General features: G+C 39.6%; 2 protein-coding genes and 2 non-coding genes across 5 annotated transcripts; 2 read left to right on the forward strand and 2 right to left on the reverse strand.

Moving 5' to 3' along the window:
- Positions 1 to 112: 112 nt before the first annotated feature.
- Positions 113 to 185, reverse strand: TRNAK-UUU (transfer RNA lysine (anticodon UUU)). The gene has a single exon. It is a non-coding gene; the product is annotated as a tRNA-Lys (tRNA).
- A 249-nt stretch (positions 186 to 434) lies between these two features.
- TRNAL-UAG (transfer RNA leucine (anticodon UAG)) lies at positions 435 to 514 on the reverse strand. Its single transcript has one exon. It is a non-coding gene; the product is annotated as a tRNA-Leu (tRNA).
- Positions 515 to 808: 294 nt separating this feature from the next.
- Positions 809 to 6526, forward strand: LOC135608116 (uncharacterized). Of its 2 annotated transcripts, XM_065100619.1 has the most exons (4): positions 809 to 1336; positions 1632 to 2316; positions 4318 to 4505; positions 5676 to 6526. In XM_065100619.1, exons 2-4 carry the CDS (start codon positions 1665 to 1667, stop codon positions 6345 to 6347), a joined length of 1512 nt encoding a protein of 503 aa, XP_064956691.1. In that variant the 5' UTR covers positions 809 to 1336; positions 1632 to 1664; the 3' UTR covers positions 6348 to 6526. The 2 variants fall into 2 exon arrangements, with proteins under 2 accessions (XP_064956691.1, XP_064956684.1); XM_065100612.1 differs by lacking the exon at positions 809 to 1336 and having other exon boundaries at positions 1409 to 2316.
- Positions 6527 to 13956: 7430 nt separating this feature from the next.
- LOC135613160 (basic leucine zipper 4-like) lies at positions 13957 to 14598 on the forward strand. The gene has a single exon (XM_065110224.1). The coding sequence runs from the start codon at positions 14003 to 14005 to the stop codon at positions 14414 to 14416; it is 414 nt and encodes a 137-aa protein (XP_064966296.1). The 5' UTR covers positions 13957 to 14002; the 3' UTR covers positions 14417 to 14598.
- The last annotated feature ends 623 nt before the right edge of the window (positions 14599 to 15221 follow it).

Consider the following 15221-nt stretch of genomic DNA (forward strand, 5'->3'; position numbering starts at 1 on the left):
TGCAAGAGAAACATACAGAAAACCCATCAAAGAAAACATGAACGAAAAATCAAATTTCAGCTCAAAATAGGTAAAACTTTTTATCTTATTATTAAGGAAAAACACATATTTTCGCCGTCTGTGGGAATCGAACCCACGACCACGTGGTTAAAAGCCACGCGCTCTACCGGCTGAGCTAAGACGGCGATATTACTCGAAATCAATCCTTATGCTATAAGGAATTGTCAAACGGATTCTGGAATACTTGAAATATACATTTGGTGCCAAATTGATGCTGTGGTGCAGCAATGAATCGTTTTGATGAACCGATTTGTGAACTGATGAGATATTGATAAAAGTGCTTTTCTCTCGATAAAGTATTCCGGAGACTACAAAGAACATAAGTGCCTGACAAGACACACTGAAAAAATAAAAAAGATAACAATTAATTAATTTGACAGCTGTGGGATTTGAACCCACGCCCTTTCGGACCAGAGCCTAAATCTGGCGCCTTAGACCACTCGGCCAAACTGTCTCTATTATTTATTTTTCTCTTAAAATAATATATAATTACTCTGTTTGATTTCCCAAATAAACGATATTTTATTAGTTGCAACGGCAGGACGAAAAGATTACCGTCAAATTTATTGATAAAGATTAAGATGCATCATGATTTTTTAAAAATACTTTAAATTTTAAATTTTTTCAAAGTGATAGATATTATTGGAAGATTTCTTTGAAAAGTCTCCTCTTTTTCGTGTTTTCCCATATAACACTCTTGTTTTCGATTTTCTCATGTCCCGAAAATACCCTTCCTCGGCGCCGACGCCGCCTGTGCTTTCCCTGAACGTCGCCTTCGTCCCACCGGCGTCACCTCCGCCCCTTCTCCCAAGCTTGTGGTCCGCCCTTCCTCGTCATGTTCCTCACCTCCGCGTGTGCTCTTCCCCGCAAGTGGGCCCCCATCCTTCCCAGTTGAGCTTCTCACCTCCGCCCCAAGCGAGAGGGTACCATTGTCCCTTGTGCCGCAGCCGACAGCAAGATAGCCCACTGCCGACGCCTCCGTCGCCCCCTCCCTTGCTGTCGACAGAGGAGCATGAGGGGCGGTGGTCGGAGGCGTATGTAGCGAAGGAAGAACGGGGACCCTCCTACGAGGTGGCTGGGACCCACAACGGTGGCGGCGAGGCAGCAGGCTGTTTGCGTTGTCGGCGGTGGCACAAGGGGCAACGGTTGCCTCTCGCCTGGGAAGAGGTGAGGCGGGCGATGGGGAAGGGCGGGCCTCATGACGGCAGGGAAGCGAGCGGAAGCGGAGGTGACAGACAGGGACGCACAGGCGAGGCCGGCGGGGAAGCGATGGCAGGTGTTTTCGGGATTATAAAATCGTCCCATATTATTGTTATTTTTCTCGAATGCAAATCCATCTAATCCCACCAATGCCCGAAGACCATTCCAAACAGAAAACAAATCTTTCAAATGAGCTCATAGAAAACATCTATAGGAAATCCATAATGACCGTCCGATTTAATCAATCTTAACATGATTGATATAGTAACGACAGATCTGATCCCGTATATAGAAACTTTTACGACCAATAATACAAGCTTTTCCTTTCTCGTCGATGTTTCGCTGATCGTCTTCTCCGTCTAATAATGAAGCGCGTCGTTCCTTGACCGGAGAGACGAAAAAGGATGTCATGGTGGGCGCGGTCCCTGGTGAACTCCCTGCGGGGCGGCGACGACGAAGACGACGAATCGGAGGAATTCGAGGAGGAAAAAGCAGCAGCGAGGAATGAGAAATCCCGCGTCGGATCCCCATCAATAGCGCAAGAACAAGGGCAAATAGAAGAAGAAGAAGACGAAGAGGAGGGGGAAACGCCGACGCGGGGCGTTAAAGATGACCTCTCCGAGCTCACTGAGACCCTCACCCGCCAGTTCTGGGGCGTCGCCTCCTTCCTCGCCCCCGCCCCTCCCGGGCCCGACCACGGCGATCGGGCGCTCGCCGGGCAGCCCGGTGCGGTTGACCTCCCGCCGGCGGCTGCGGATTCGCCGAGGATCGCAGGAATCCGCAGCGATTTTGCGGAGATCGGCGGGAAGTTTAAGAGTGGGATCTCGCAGGTGCTGTCACAATCCAAGGCCGTGACGGAGATTTCTAAGTTCGCGTCTTCCCTTTTGCCGTTTGGATCGGACGAAGAGGAGTTGGATGAGGATGAGGAGAATGATGGGGTTGGAGTTGATGCTGTTGGTGTTAATGAGCAAGTTTTGGCTTTTGCAAGGAATATTGCCAATCATCCGGAGACTTGGCTGGATTTCCCTTTGCCCCATTATGAAGATGACTGTGATGGTATGCTTATTCCCTACTCTTAATTTTTTTCAGACTGCAAGGCATTAGATCTGGGTAGTTTATTGATTAATTCATGAGTTAGCATGAAATTGTGTATCATCACAGACTTTTATTACCTAATTCAACGGTTACATCTTAATCATGCAGTGGATTCAATAAAAACATTTTTTTTCTCTTTTATATATTTATCTGAAAGAATGAGGAATTTACAGGTTTAGTATTAATCATGTAGCGGTGTCCTAGAAAAATCAACAAAACTGTCTTTGTCTTGTGTCTTCTGGATTGTTGGTTAAATACAAGGATAAATTTATGGGTTACATACACTTATTTGTCGAATATTTCTATATGAAGTCACTTAGATGCACAATTTTGATCATAAGTAGGTATCTGAGATCCTCTTAAACTTCTTTCTAACGTAATCTTCTTTTGCATATGTTAAGGTGCACATGTTGTTAAATGTCAAAATTGTCATGATTCTAGTTCCTTTCCTTTTCGCTACCGTTGGATCAGTTTAACCCATGCTTCGATGGTGATCAGTTAACAAGATTATCTGATGTTGGGGTCTTAAAAGTTGTGATGATTATATTTGAAGTGGTTTGCAAGGGAATTTGAGTTCTTTAGACCATCACATGAATTTGTAATTATTCTACATGAAGTAATGATGATTGTACATGAAGTTGCTTAAGGAGTTGTGAGTAGGAGCCACCATTGATCTCTTTGGCTGTTACGATGAGTCTTGATGAATATAGATGAAAAATCTTGGAAACAGAGGTGCTAGTACAGTGTAATCTATGAGAAGTTTCTGCTTTTCTATTGCTTCAGAAATGTTTCTTTAGAGCCAAGAGAAGATTAGGATGGTGTGGATGCAGCACTTCCATAGAGTATAAAAAATTTCGGTTAAAGGATAGCATTGATTGTCTCTGATTGTTATGCCATGATGTTGATTGCTCACATTGCTGGTAAAATGATTGTTGGTTGTCTCAATCTCATCCGATTAATAATGTTTAATCATTTTGATTTTCAGCCTCTCTAAGTTGAACCCATCTTTACGTAGGCTGTTTTTGTTACTTATAACCACGAGCTGATTAGATATGACACAGTTTGCTAAAGAATCTTCATGATCATGGTTTTAGCTTTCATGCATGATGCTGAAATTTATGTAATGTAATGTATTTCTCACATCAATATTTTCTTCAATATGTTGTTGCCATTTTATCATGTATTGGTAGTGCTTTAATAGTCCATTGATTCTGTCTCATTTGGTTTGATTCTTTAAATATACTTTGCCAGTGCACCAGGTTCTATTAATTTCTATGAGAGTAAAACTGGAATAGGTATGTGTATTGCCCTCTTGAGTTTCTCAGTGACAGTCACAAATGGGGGTAATGTTTTTGATTTATAAGGGTTTGCCTCATTCTTTGTTGAGTTAGGAAAGCTCAAGGGTGGGTTTTGCATAAATAAAACAAAATTTGTTTATATAAAGGGTTCATGCGAGGATGAAGCTTGAACCTACTTCTGTCCTTGTAAGGAAGGAATGATACAAGGTATTGTTGGTTACACAGATACGAAAATGTATCTTTTTCTGTCAAATTGAGAATTAAGCATGGGTCATTGATCATTATGATGTGTTCCTCTTCCATCTCTTTGAATGTTTACCCTCAAAAGAAATAGTGCAAGTGTTATCAAGATACCGGCATAGTTTTCTTGCTTACATAACATCAATATGCTTCAGTTGGTGCATTAAAAAGCATTTGAGTTCTAACAGTGGAGCCTTATTATGAGTGTAATCACTTTCAGACATTAGTCTATTTTAGGCATTCATATATGTTCCTAAGCATGTACATTTTTCACGTGATCTATATTGACAATTCTTTTGCTGGTTGCAGATTGTCTTATTTAACCACTTTAGCAAACTAGACTTCATCTCAGGGAGAGTAAATTATTTCCCTGATTTTCGTTCAGCTTTATTTTTAGTAACTCTTGTTTCCTTTTTCCTGCTAGATTTTGAAATGTCAGATGCCCAGCTAAAACATGCCTCGATGGTTGAACTTCATGCACCCGAATTTGCAGTTCTGAAGACTGAACTTTGCCCTAGTCAAATGAGTGAAGGGTATTTCTGGAAGATCTATTTTGTGCTTCTGCATTCTAGACTCAATAGGCGTGATGCTGAACTCCTGTCTACGCCTCAGGTAATGTTAGGCTACTGTCATTATTTTGTTTGTCTTGATTCCTTTTGTTTTTAAAATTTAACGTTTTTTTGATGGATAACATATGGATACGGGATTATTTTAATATTAACCTATTATATTCATATACTGCAGGTTTTTGTTATTTGATGACATCATGTTCTTCGAAAAACATTGAATTTCTTTCATTACATTTAAACTTCCTGCAAGTTATTCTTTCACATACTCATACTTTGAACTTGTGAACTCTGCAATAATATGCCAGAAACCAGGATGGAAAAAGAAATAATCATTAGACTCACCTATGTAGAAACTCTCGGGGATGAAAGTCTCATGCCTTCACACGTCTCACTAGTGAGAGAAAAAAAAAGTGACATGGCACTATTTACACATAATATGAGAAAATAACTTATTCTTCACTCATTGATGCGTTACATATCTTAGTTATAACCCCTTTCCCTCTTTTTATATATTCCTCAAGTACAAGAAGAAAAGAAATATATAAGAAAAATTTACAATCACGTCAATTCAAATGAAATACTGATTCTTTCCTTTTTCTAAGAAGACAACATTTCAGCATTGATTTAGAGGATAATCTTCTTTTTTTATGTATATTTTATTGATTACTTCCATCTTTAATGTAATCTTCAATCAAGAGAAAACTTTCTTGTGGGATAAAATCTTCAGTCAAGTTCAAGGCTTATCTCCTTTTTTCTTTAAAATCTTCAATCAAATCAATGATTGCCACCTTCCTTCTGTTTTTTTTTTTTTAGTTTTATGGAACAATTTTGATACCCGATATAGGATTATAGTAGATGTTGTCAATTGACAACTTGTAAAATTTCCGAAGAGAAAGTCCTAAACTAGTTAAAATTATTCAAGGGAAAATAAATCAAAATGGTCCCACATCACTATGAAACCATAGTGTATAGTAGCTGCTGCAAATTTAAACCGCATTATCGCAATGCTACATATGTGGCTTTCCTAATGTGCTCCACTCTGCATTATTGCAAGTTCACACTCAGTAGAATTCATCATATTAGCATAGAGATATGTTGTGTTCTAGTTTTCACGTCTTTAAATCTATATGGAACTTTTGTTGAACTGTAAATTACAATTGCTTTACATATTATGTTATTTATATGCTCCAACATACCTTTTATTTTCTTGCAGATTGTTGAAGCTAGAGCCAGGCTTCTACAAGATATGCACAGCCAGACAAAACCGATATCTGAGAGGCTATGGATAGAAGCATCTCGTAGTAAAGATGATGGAACAACGATTCCTATTGAAGAGAATGTCATGGGACCTCTGGATGCTGTTAATGTCACTTCCGCACCCGCAACACTTCCATGTGAAGAACCAGCTTCTGATTCTATGAAAGACATTGAGATACCCTCTGATACCATGGAAGAAGTCGAGACTGAAAAGCATCCTGTCCAAACTACCGAGGTAAAAGTTGTTGACAAAGCGGTTGTAGAAGAAGGGCCAGCAAGTAAGAATATATCCAGCTTGACATCTAAAGACGCCACTCCGATGAAGTACGAGGACGGTGACGGGTGGTTGGAGGATGACAGTGGTGAAACTAGTAGCGCAAGGGGTGTGGCTATTCCTTTAGGGCAAGAAGAGGATGTATCCTTCAGTGATCTGGAGGATGTCGATGATGATCAAGGTCCAACTCGAAGCTCAAAAACAGTTTCAGTGGATTCTCAAACAACAGATTCTACAGGCTTGGTTCGGCCAAACAAAGTTTCTGGGGGTTCAGTAAAAGGTAACAACTCCACCAGCCCAAAGTCGGAGGAATATAACAATTGGATGGACATTGAAGATTTTGATGTGGAATGACACAAGGAACTGATCCTTGTGGAGTTGGTGCTATGAAGAATCAGCTCTCTATCTTTTATACCGAGATCCTGACTTTATCTCCAAGTGTTCATGATCTAGTAGTGTTCTGTACATAGTCTCAGCATTGCCCAGTGTCTTTGAACTAGGATTTACATAAGATCACTCTCTATTTCGAGCTCTGATAACTTGTGGATTGCTTTGGTCATGCAAGAATTGTGGAAAGAAAAGAGAAATACTAGTGGGAGAATAATCTTTATAATCTTATTACTGTTAAGAATATAAATTCATAGATTGTCTGTCCCATCTACAACTTGAACCTTGTAGATGAAAATTTAAGATGATATCAGAGGTGTACAAACCTGATACAAAAACACTTTAAATGCCATACATGATTGTGATTGCTTGTAATTTATAAAAATCATGGCCTCACCAAAACTGAAATTAGGGTGGACATGATCTACGAGAAAGATTATAATTGAAATTATTATAACAACTAACAACCAATATTATAATTATAATTATAATTATAATTTAATAAAAAATATTTCTGTCTAGGGAAAAGTTCACATGATGCTTTGATCCCCATTAATCAAGCATTTGATTCCCAGGATATGGAATTGCACATGAGCACAACTATAGCCAGAGTAGCATAGTCATCTCATATGAGCCTTTGATGCCATGCCTACTGGCCATGAAATGTCATGGGGGCCCAACACATGCAACCAATAGGAGGACATAATTGCTTCACTCATCCATCATAACCACGACAAGGAGCAGCCTTCACCTTGGGCTCCCATCATGTCATTTAGCTCCTCTTTCATTCCCACCCATCATTATGCTCCCAGCATTAGCTACTGAGCACACCTGGAAGAGGGTTGAACACAGGGAGGAGAAGAATGGCTTTCTTTAACATGAACAGTGGACCACCATATGCTGTCTTTCTATAAGGGTGGCTTTTTAGAGTTATTTAAACCAACTTTTTTGTATATTTTATATGTCCCCTAAGGTTCACTTTAATATTGTCAGATTCTTTTATGAGTTGCATGGGCTGAGACTGGGCTGAGTTTGAATTGGCCTATTGGTCTCTGCAAATCTTTTAAATGTGAATGAAGCTTGTCCAATTTCTTATGATGTAATCTAATATAATAGTACTGATATAATTATGGTTTTTAGGAATAATCTCTACTATATGCTGTTTGTTTAGTGAAGGCCATCAACACTACTACTCATCTATCATCATAACCTATCCTTTTAGTAATGGGACAGGAATTCGGGTCTATATATATATATATATATATATATATATATATATATATATATATATATATATATATATATATATATATATATATATATATCTGGAGTTCACGGGCCCACCATCGGCTATGTGATGGGGCCCACAGGTTCCCCAACAAAGGCAGCACGCAGCATTCTGCACCAACGCCACTTTAATGAGTGCAACAAAAGTAACAAGGCATAATGGATGCCATGCCTTCTTTTAAGACCGCCACTCACGGACTCCCCTTTCTTTGGCAACTCTGCTGCCTTGCTCTTGCCGATTGTGCTTCTCTCTCTCTCTCTCTCTCTCTCTCTCTCTCTCTCTCTCTCTCTCTCATGCCTTCGTCCACGTTTCCCAGCCCAGGGTGCGTCGCCTTCTTCGGCTGCTCCCCGAGGCGCCGGGGGAGGAGGCCGCCCGGGCAGCCGGGGTGCGGCAAGCTCGACCGGGTGGCCGCCTGGGTCGGTGGCAGCATCGCCACCGCGTTCTTCGCATCCCTGGAGCGCTGCTCCTGCATCAACATCGCCACCGACGACGACCGCGACGAGGACAACGACGTGCCGCTGATGCACGACGACGGCAACAACGTGGTGCGAGAAGGTGGAGGGAGCGGGGTGGGTGGGCGGAGGAGGGGAGGAAAGGGAAAGAGCAGCAGTGGCCGTGGGAGCTTCGACGGGGTACATGGATGACAAGTAGAAGAAGCTGAGCTGGTCGAGGCTATATCAGATGCTTTGTGTTGTATGCGTCTTCTTCCTTTGGTTTTGTTCACGTCGTGTTTCTATCCTCTGTTCATGTGAGTTATAAGGGTCCAAAAAGGATAGGCACTTCAATCTTTGTCATGTCTTTCACTTGCTATTCTTCAATCATTCTTTCACACCAAAATTTCTAATGTTTCATATATACTTCCATCGGATCATTAAGATCTTCCACATATACCAAAAAATCATATTAACCACTTCTAAGTATTATTAACATTAATTAATTTAAATTTAAAATATAAAAAATATCATTTATATATTTTTATTAATAAAGTTCTAAAAGCTTATTTTACATATATATATATATATATATATATATATATATATATATATATATATATAGTGAGTGAGTGAGAGAGAGAGAGGCAATAGCTTTAGTTGATGATTGTCCATTAAGATCTACTTATCATCATTGAAAAAATTTGATAAATTGGTTTTAGAAACACATTCAGCAACAAAAGTCCAAAAATGATGATTTGGCCTTCCAAACTTTGAAGAGTTAATAACTAAAGCTGAGACCACATTTCTATTTATGTTGAGATAAATTAATGGTTATCTCACATAAAACCATATTTCTTATTGTACAATTGATTAGTCTTATAAGAAAATCATGTGTGTAGTTTAATATATCGAAAAAAATTAAAATATAAAAATTAAAACTATTCTTAATATGTAACTAATGCCATATCATATCATAAGATAGTTTTCATTACTCTCAAATGAAAATATAATAACTATCACAATGTCTTTGACCTCTTATAAGTAAACTTAATGTACGCAATTACTAGGCAATGCCGTTGACTTCCACGTTTAGAGGCTTCTTAATTGCTTATCGATGCAAACTCTCCTTCAAATAAGAACTTGTGGTTTGGGTATGAGTTCCCTCATATACTAACTCATCTTGCAAAACTCATCTCAAATGCTATTTCTCCATCAATTCTGCCATAATTCTGGGTCATGGTCTTGAGTTCTTTGCCACTCATGCACCTATATGATTACAACCATCAATTCCATCAACCTCAGTGGCAACATTCCACCTCAATCACATCAGAGTTGACTAGAAGTTTCAAAATATTTTTCTTTCTGTTTTGATGAAGATTTCATTAAAATTAATAATGGTATCCATGCCACATATCTTATCCTTTCTACTCATCAAATACCTCAAAATTCTCTCTACATGGAATGAAATGTTGATAACATAGTCTAATCTTATTGTTGTTATTATTATTTTGATGCATATTTTAGCCATCTATATTCTAAAAACAAAGAGAAGTTCCTATTACACTTGAGACTATGATTAAGATTCAAATTCCTTTCAAATCTTAATATTGAAGAGTCTCTCACCATCTTATTATTGTTGTTATTATTATTATTATTATTTCGATGCATATTTTTGGCCATCCATATTCTCAAAACAAAGAGAAGTTCCTATATAACACTTGAGAATATAAACTCTCATGAGATCATCGCTTTCTTCATGTCACTTGTCCAAGAGTCTTGACCTACTCGTACTCCTTTCCACTTGCGCCACCATCGCTGCACTTTATCAACTCCAACAAGACAATAAGTTAATGAAAGTGGATTATGCAGATCGAATGTAGGCATCAATCAAGAAAAAAGGACGGGGAAAAGAAGAAAAAGAGGAGGTCTACTGAACTCCTTGCTTCGTGTCCTTTTGACAATGGAAAAGCTTGTCGGGCATATTGGTTTGGACATGATCTAAATCCAAGAGGCCATTGGAGTGATGAAGTGCATGCGTTGTGAGCTACGGGCCCCTACATTAGGTTCATGCACGCAGATGGCTAATCTTGCCCAAGTTATGCTAGTCCATTGTGGCATCACATGCTTGTGCAACTACATGTACCTCAAAATGATTTGACATGTCTACTATGGTATCACATTTTGGGCAATCATAATAGCAAATCCATTATGATTGTTGGGAACCTGAAATTGTAAGTCAGTTTATCTAGATTTCTATCTATATTATTTTGATAATTTAATTGATTATATTTATGCTATGTGCTTACATCTAAATGTATATAAAAAGGATTAGAGATTGAAATATAATTGATCTTTTCATGGGCGGATATCTTCCCCATAGAATCTCTACAAATAGAGAACTTCTAATTGAAAGTTCAGCAATGATATTTCAGAGAACTTCTTATTTCTTTGATGTTAGCTAATATAAGTACAAGATTATGGATATGCACATTAGAAGCCAACTGCATTGTATCATTGCAGATCAGTTCATAAGCTCATAAAAATGGTATATATAAGTGATCTTACACTTTTCTCAAGCTCTACCTAATTCCATTTACTTTTCTTTTTTCCACCTAACTCATCTTAATTGCATGTGTCATTGAGATACCTAATGCATTCATTTACACCCACTTGTTTTTTAGGCCACTTGTCATGTAGTTTATTTAATTCATTATAATAAGAAGCAAAAGTATAGTTTTAAAGATTACATATATGATGATTTTTTCTTTATACAAAGATGAGATTTAAGTCCATAATCTTACGATAAAATATCAAATTCTTTATTAAACTAATATGACCGACATCTTCATATATATATATATATATATATATATATATATATGATTTATTTATATATGATAAGCACTTAAATGCCACACACCTTATGGAATTATCTTATACTTTGCCCACTTGTAAAGCTTATCATTGATTGCAGGTGATTCCATGAAAACTACAAGAAATCCAAGAGAGATTCTCTAACCTGAAGGTCAACTTCCCTGCATGCTTTCATGAGTAGAAGTCATCAGATCTTTAACCTTTTCCAGCTCATTTCACTGCTCCATTGTGAGCCACTGACCTTCTTTCTTCCCATGCATCTTTTACTTGGAATCCCCCATTGACCAGAAAAGGTATTTACATCAATGGAAGCTAAGACAGAAAGAAAGCTCTCTTCTACTATCTTGTCACATTTGCATGGTTGTCGTCAAAGACGATTACGTGCAACAATGCCATACCCTTCCCTCGACATTTCGAGGCTTCAACAGATAGCTTCTTTCCAAAAGTCTTCGGCAACCCACTTGTGTGCTGTTGCCTTTACAACGTGGACTCAACCCATGGACACGTCACTCGAAAGGACTTGGAAAGCTAAGACGAAACATCTCCAATCCAGTAAAGCTGTGTGAGCATGTAGTGACAATTGTTTTCCATTGGCAGGTGGGATGAACCTGGCTGATCTGCTTCAGCTTTGCAGGCTTCTCCTTCTTTATGTTCATGGTCTCTTTCCCTGAAACAGGCATGGTTGTTGGCTTCATGCATTCTTCCTGCAACTGTTCCTGTAACATGGACTCAGTGTGGACGAGACATGGTCGGGCAACATTTGCAGAGAAAAGAGAGGACATACCATGATCTGCAATGCGTTGTGGGCGAAAGCAAAGGTTTCCTTGTGACCACCACCACCACCACCACCACCACCATCACCAGAAGCTTGCCATGTTCAAAGAACTAAAAAGAAGACAAAGGGAAAACATGAAAGAGGAAATCATGGACAGGTCTCTCCGAATCTTTCCTCTTGATCTTGTGATGCCCACTGCCCATGAATCCATTTTTGTATTGTGTAGGTCTCCCTAGAATTAGAAGACGCAAGCTTTTGTCTCTCACATTCTGAGATACACCAGCAACCTTTTTTCTAGGGTTAGGGCAGTGCAAATCTTCTGGATGGACCATTCTAGCTATCAAAATACCTAAACCAAAGTACATCTTTAGCTTCATGTGGGTTTGGTGATTTGGCCATTACAGGGTTTTATAGTTAGCCATCCTCTTAGATGCTCTTGGGTGTATGAATTGGAAAACTTTGAATCGTAACATTCTTTTACATACTAAATAAATACATATAAGCTTGTTATTAGTGTAGAAATTGTGAGCATAAAAAAATCATAATATGTTGCTATTACATAGAAAAACTTTAATGCTAGAATTAAGATCAAATAACAATATATCAGATTTTCGATGTATAGCTTTGGATGTTAATTAGAAAAAAAAACTTTATTTGATTTGTAAGAACATCGTCATCGAATTCTAAAACTATAGCTATATCGATAAATAAAGAGAACTAGACTCATCTTCTCCTCTCTTACTTTCCTTCGTAGGATTACAATGATCGATAGATCAGAAACAATGGAGGATGAGAAAATAACTATTACATAATCACGTCTCCTGTTCTCGAGATCCTGTCTATTTATCAGCAAAAGCAAAATATCTATGATAAGTAATATGATAGTTTTTCCTATTATAATTTGACTTCTTTTCTACTTACTAATAACTATCAATCAAATTCAATCATATATATAATATATCTTACTTAATTAGATATTACCATATAATTTAACAAAAATCACCAAAATATGATGATAGCTTGATTGATAACACAAAGTCAAATGGAAGCTTTGGTGACCAAGGGCTAAATATTGCTTATACTTACCTAGCCATGCATAGATTAGGTTAGAGAGTATCTCCAATCTAGTCTAGGACATCTATCAGTAAGTGATTGATGATCTAAGTTTGAGATAGGTATCTAGAATGATGCTTGTGGTTCTTTCAATATTGAAGTAAACTAGAACTCCCCCATCTAGATTTGATCATCTTTACTGCAGCACTATCTATTCCATAACATCAACTATGATGCCAATCCCTAATGTCTCAACAATATGGAGTGCATTATATGGATCCTTTCCAACATTTAAGATTTGTACGAGCTAATATCTTTGGTTAAATAAAAAACATTTAAATATCTATTTATCATCTATTGTGAATCTGCCTTATCCAACCAATATCCCTCCTCACACTAATAAAATTAATTGACTAGTTTCATCTCACCACATAATTTTGTTATTTTCCTTTGTCCTCGACATAAAGCATGATTGAGCCGGTAATCATCGTATATATATATATGTATATATTTTTATCCAAGAGACATCCGATTATTAATATACAAAACTTACCACATCCTTCATTTTATTTGCCGTATTTATTATTATTATTATTATTATTATTATTATTATTATTATATATATATATATATATATATATATATATATTTATATATATATATCTTAGTTAATTTAGCTGCAGGAGTCCGATCTCATTCCACGATTAAATAGCACCTACGTTCCTAAACTCTAAACGTCAAACCCTAAATCCAACCCCCTTGTTTTCTTGGTCATTAAGCTAACTTCTCATCGGGTCCCATCATCGCATCCCCACGCCGTCACGCGGTTCTCCACGGAATAAGAACTCGTCGCACCTACTTTTTCTATGCGCCACACTTCATCCACCATCGATTCATCCAACTTTCAGAAATCAACGGCAGATATCTACTGGTCGCATCCGGACAAGTATGCGAGCATAAGCTTTCATCCACCACCGGAGCCGAGTGCGCCCTGACTCACGAGTCCACGCTCACCCGCCGCGCACACCACAAACCGCCAACCACCTTCCTCCACGTCACCCCTCAAACCGAATCAGTGGGGCCCGCCGGTTCCCCCCCTCGCCTTCTCCGCCGCCTTTAAATACCGCTCCCCGCCTCCGCCTTTCTTCCCTTTTCTCCCTCCCTTCTCTCTCCATCACCCGCTACGCTCGACGTCGCCATGCTGCTGCCCGTCGACGACCACTTCCCCCCCCTCGACCTCTCCTGGCTCGACCCCGAGCCGACCGCCTGCCCCTCCCTGTCCCCGGTCGAGCAGCGGAGGCTACGCCGGAAGATCTCCAACCGCGAGTCCGCCCGCCGGTGCCGGATGCGAAAACAGCGCCACCTCGGGGAGCTCCGTGCTGAGTCCTCCCGGCTCCGCGACGAGAACCGGGAGCTGGCGAGCCGGGTTCGCACCCTGGCTCAACAAACCCTGCTCCTCCGCCGGGCGAACGGCCGGCTTCTCGCCGAGTCCTCCGCCCTCCGCTTGAGGCTCACCGAACTCCGCCGGCTGGTCCTCCTCCGGCAACTGTTGACTCACGGCGGCTTTGGTTGTTTGGGATACGAGCAGGAGTTAGCGTCGCTGATCGCGTGAACTGGCGGAACTGGGAAGTTTCTGGACCGGGTCCCCTTTTTATATGCGGTGGACATTGGCGGGTGTTGTTTTGGGTGGAAGTTCCCGTGTGTAAATTACTAATTCATAATTTACCTTTTCGGGTCTAACGTTTAATAAATAAATAAATAAACAAAGTGGAATCCACTTTAATTAATATTTACGCATCGGCGTCGCGCATCGCGGCGTTCTCTAACTGCCTCAAGATTCGTAATGTATTGATGGACGACGATCGTTGCATAATCAAGAGAACACACGAATCGTCATAAAAATTTCCCCGACGGTCGGGTCTGGAACGCACGAATCTCGAAGCAACGCTTTTCTCCCATGGGACTTCAAAGCAACACATAAAAAAAAAGGAAGGATGGTGCGCATGATGTAGTGGAATCGATCTTTCTTCGACAGCTAGATCTAATGGAATTGATTGGTTTGTCGTGAGATGAGCAAAGCCGACGGCGATCTGACGTCGGTACATATTTAATGGATCGCTCACGTATCGAGCTCGGTGCGTCGAGCGTCCAAAGAAGGGATGACGCTGGCGGTGACGGTGACCGCCTAAAGCTGCGAAGCGTAGAAATGAGACCGAGAGAGAGAGACGGAGTGACGTGCGTTGATCCATTTCTTTCTAAAGCTGCTTTTGACGGCAGTGTGAGTTAAAGCTTCTGCAAACTTTTTCTTTAATCTTGGTAATGAATCTTTATTCTACTCTTAGTGACATCTGCTCTCTCTCTCTCTCTTTCTCTCGGATATCTTCTTCTTTATATCAGCAAGTTAGGGTCAACGTCCA

The sequence above is a fragment of the Musa acuminata genome, chromosome BXJ1-2 (assembly GCF_036884655.1).
Source record: "Musa acuminata AAA Group cultivar baxijiao chromosome BXJ1-2, Cavendish_Baxijiao_AAA, whole genome shotgun sequence".
NCBI lineage: Eukaryota > Viridiplantae > Streptophyta > Magnoliopsida > Zingiberales > Musaceae > Musa > Musa acuminata.